Source organism: Oratosquilla oratoria, chromosome 21, assembly GCF_046742065.1.
Source record: "Oratosquilla oratoria isolate Oo_2021 chromosome 21, ASM4674206v1, whole genome shotgun sequence".
Classification (NCBI taxonomy): Eukaryota; Metazoa; Arthropoda; class Malacostraca; order Stomatopoda; family Squillidae; genus Oratosquilla; species Oratosquilla oratoria.
Window position 1 is genome coordinate 5,704,104 of NC_134797.1, and position 2,500 is coordinate 5,706,603.

Below are 2,500 nucleotides of genomic sequence, written 5' to 3' on the forward strand. Positions count from 1 at the left end.
CCACAGATAAGACACAATTACTAGAATGGGCTCTTTCTCTGGAATAGATATACTACCTACAGTATTAGAGATAATTGTTCTTTAATTAGGACAAGCTGAATATATAATGACCAAACAGATGCCCTTAATATATATCAATTACAAGAACAAGAGGATAAGCTTTCATAGAAGGGGTATGGTTTCTATAAAATCGACATCCTATATTAGGGATAAAATTGGTTTCTCGATAAGATTTACGTAGATTATTCGAATGGAAGATGTATACTGTTTTAACGTAATAACAAAAATATAAATAAATTACTCAGTGTACACATGCAAGGGAATATTGAACACATGTAGGAGAGCAGAACACCAGAAAAGGTAATGAACGTGCATTTAGTAGGGAGAGGACAAACAGGAACACCTCGAATAAGGTGGATTGACACCGTAAATCAAGAGGTGGTGAAGAGGAAGAATGGAGGTCCAGAAAACATGATGCAACTTGTACAAGACAGAAGAAGATGGCGAGGTTTCATGTGGCCGGATATGGACCTACATAAAGCCCAAAATCAACAAAAGTAGGAGTATGGGTATACACGTACAGATAAGAGCGCACACACACACACACACACACACACACACACACACACACACACACACACACACACACACACACACACACACACACACACACACACACACACACACACACACACACACACACACACACACACACACATATATATATATATATATATATATATATATATACATACACGCACACGCACACACAGACACACACACACACACACACACACACACACACACACACACACACACACACACACACACACACACGCACACCAAATGGTTTTCTCTCGTTCTCTCCAACCTAGATCCAGCCAAGACCCCTTTGAAGCCCTCCAACGTTTCATGAGCACTGAGCCCGTACTTAGGACTCCCGACTACTCACGCCCCTTCGTCCTCCAAATATACGCCTCCTGAGAAGGAATAGGAGGTGTCCTTCTCCAAAACGACGACCACTCTCCCACTCTCCACCCGGTTAGCTACTACTCAGCCAAATTACTGCCCTATCAACGCTCCTACTCCACGATGGAAAAAGTAGCCTTGGCCTTCGTCTCTGCCTTCAAGCACTTCGAGTTTTATTTAAGCTATCCTGGACCCCAGACCCTTGTCTACAATAACCATAACCCTCTCATCTTTATTGAAAAGACCAGACTCGCCAACCAACGCATTCTTCGGTGGGATCTCCAGCTCCAAGCTTTTAACTTCCGGATGAGTCACATCAAGTATGAAGACAACATCCTGGCAGACACTGTCTCCAGAGAATCAGACGCCCAACCAGCTCACAGTGACTAAAGGACCTCTAGCCCAGCTCCACCCCTTTACGATGAACTTCTGGAAGGGGGGTGTTATGGTCACCGGTCACCACCGTCATTTTCTTCTGTCAACCCCCCGAACCACGACTATTCAAAAGCTCTCCGTACCACAAGGACTTTAAAGTCCCATTTTTTAAAATAATGATATATATATATATTTTTATTTTCCAGCTATATTGTTTTTGGATTTGGAAAGAGAAAGGTCTAAACTAATTATTTTTAGCTTCCCAGTCAGAACTGACATCATAAATCTATACACTGCTCTTCAGAATGTCCGAAAAATCAAAGGAATTTGTGAAGAGACTAAAAAGGTAAGTTTTCTAAAATACCAGTCAATATAATTTAAAACTTTTTAAAAGGATTTTTAGGCTATTGCATCAGGATCAGATATATATATATAAAAAAATGAAGAAAAATTATCACAGTGACCAAAATTTACATTTGAAATTCTTGTGACTTTAAAGTCCCGGTAAATTTCCGAGGGCTAAGATGTTTGTTTTTTCTTTTTGAAATTTACACATACTTTTGTTGTTTCAGGTAAAAAAAATCCCACTACTAATGAAATTTTGGACCTGCTGGAAACACTTGACGAAGACGATAATATCTTGGAAGAAAACAATACAGGAGAGTACCGAGTCTACCTGCAACCACCTGTCGACCAGAAGGGCGACACTGACTGTGACGACGATGAGCACGATGAAGAGGAAAATGTTCAGCCGGTAAACCCAGAAATCTTACCCCGTCGTGTTCTGTTTGCCCCTGCCGAGGTGGGCATAAGAGCCACCAAGATTCCACAGATTATCGGCATAAGAGGACTCAACGAGGATGATGAAGATGATGAAGAAAGCACCAGTCTTGGCACAGGTTCAGGCACAGAAGACCAAAGGAAGGGGAGTGAAGACAAAGGAAGTGATGATGAGAACAAGGACAAAGCCTTTGAGGGCCCAACTGACCGGCCTCCAAGACGTCGTAGTAGGGGACCCAGAGGAGCTGGGGGACCTACTTGCGGAAGTAAAGCTGCACGTGCAACAAGTCGTGTCCGTGGTGTTCGATCCCGTGGAGGCCAAACCACGAAAGCTGCCCCCCAGGCTGATCCTGATGGTTGGTCAGAGCAGGATGAA

The 2,500-nt window shown here is 42.8% G+C and overlaps 1 protein-coding gene across 1 annotated transcript in view; it reads left to right on the forward strand.

Annotated features, from left to right (window-relative positions):
* Positions 1 to 984, forward strand: part of LOC143036996 (uncharacterized) — a 19,713-nt gene extending 18,729 nt beyond the window's left edge. Inside the window, exon 3 of the mRNA XM_076205101.1 lies at positions 876 to 984. Within this exon, the coding sequence (XP_076061216.1) occupies positions 876 to 984 (109 nt within the window). The remainder of the gene's footprint in view (positions 1 to 875) is intronic.
* The last annotated feature ends 1,516 nt before the right edge of the window (positions 985 to 2,500 follow it).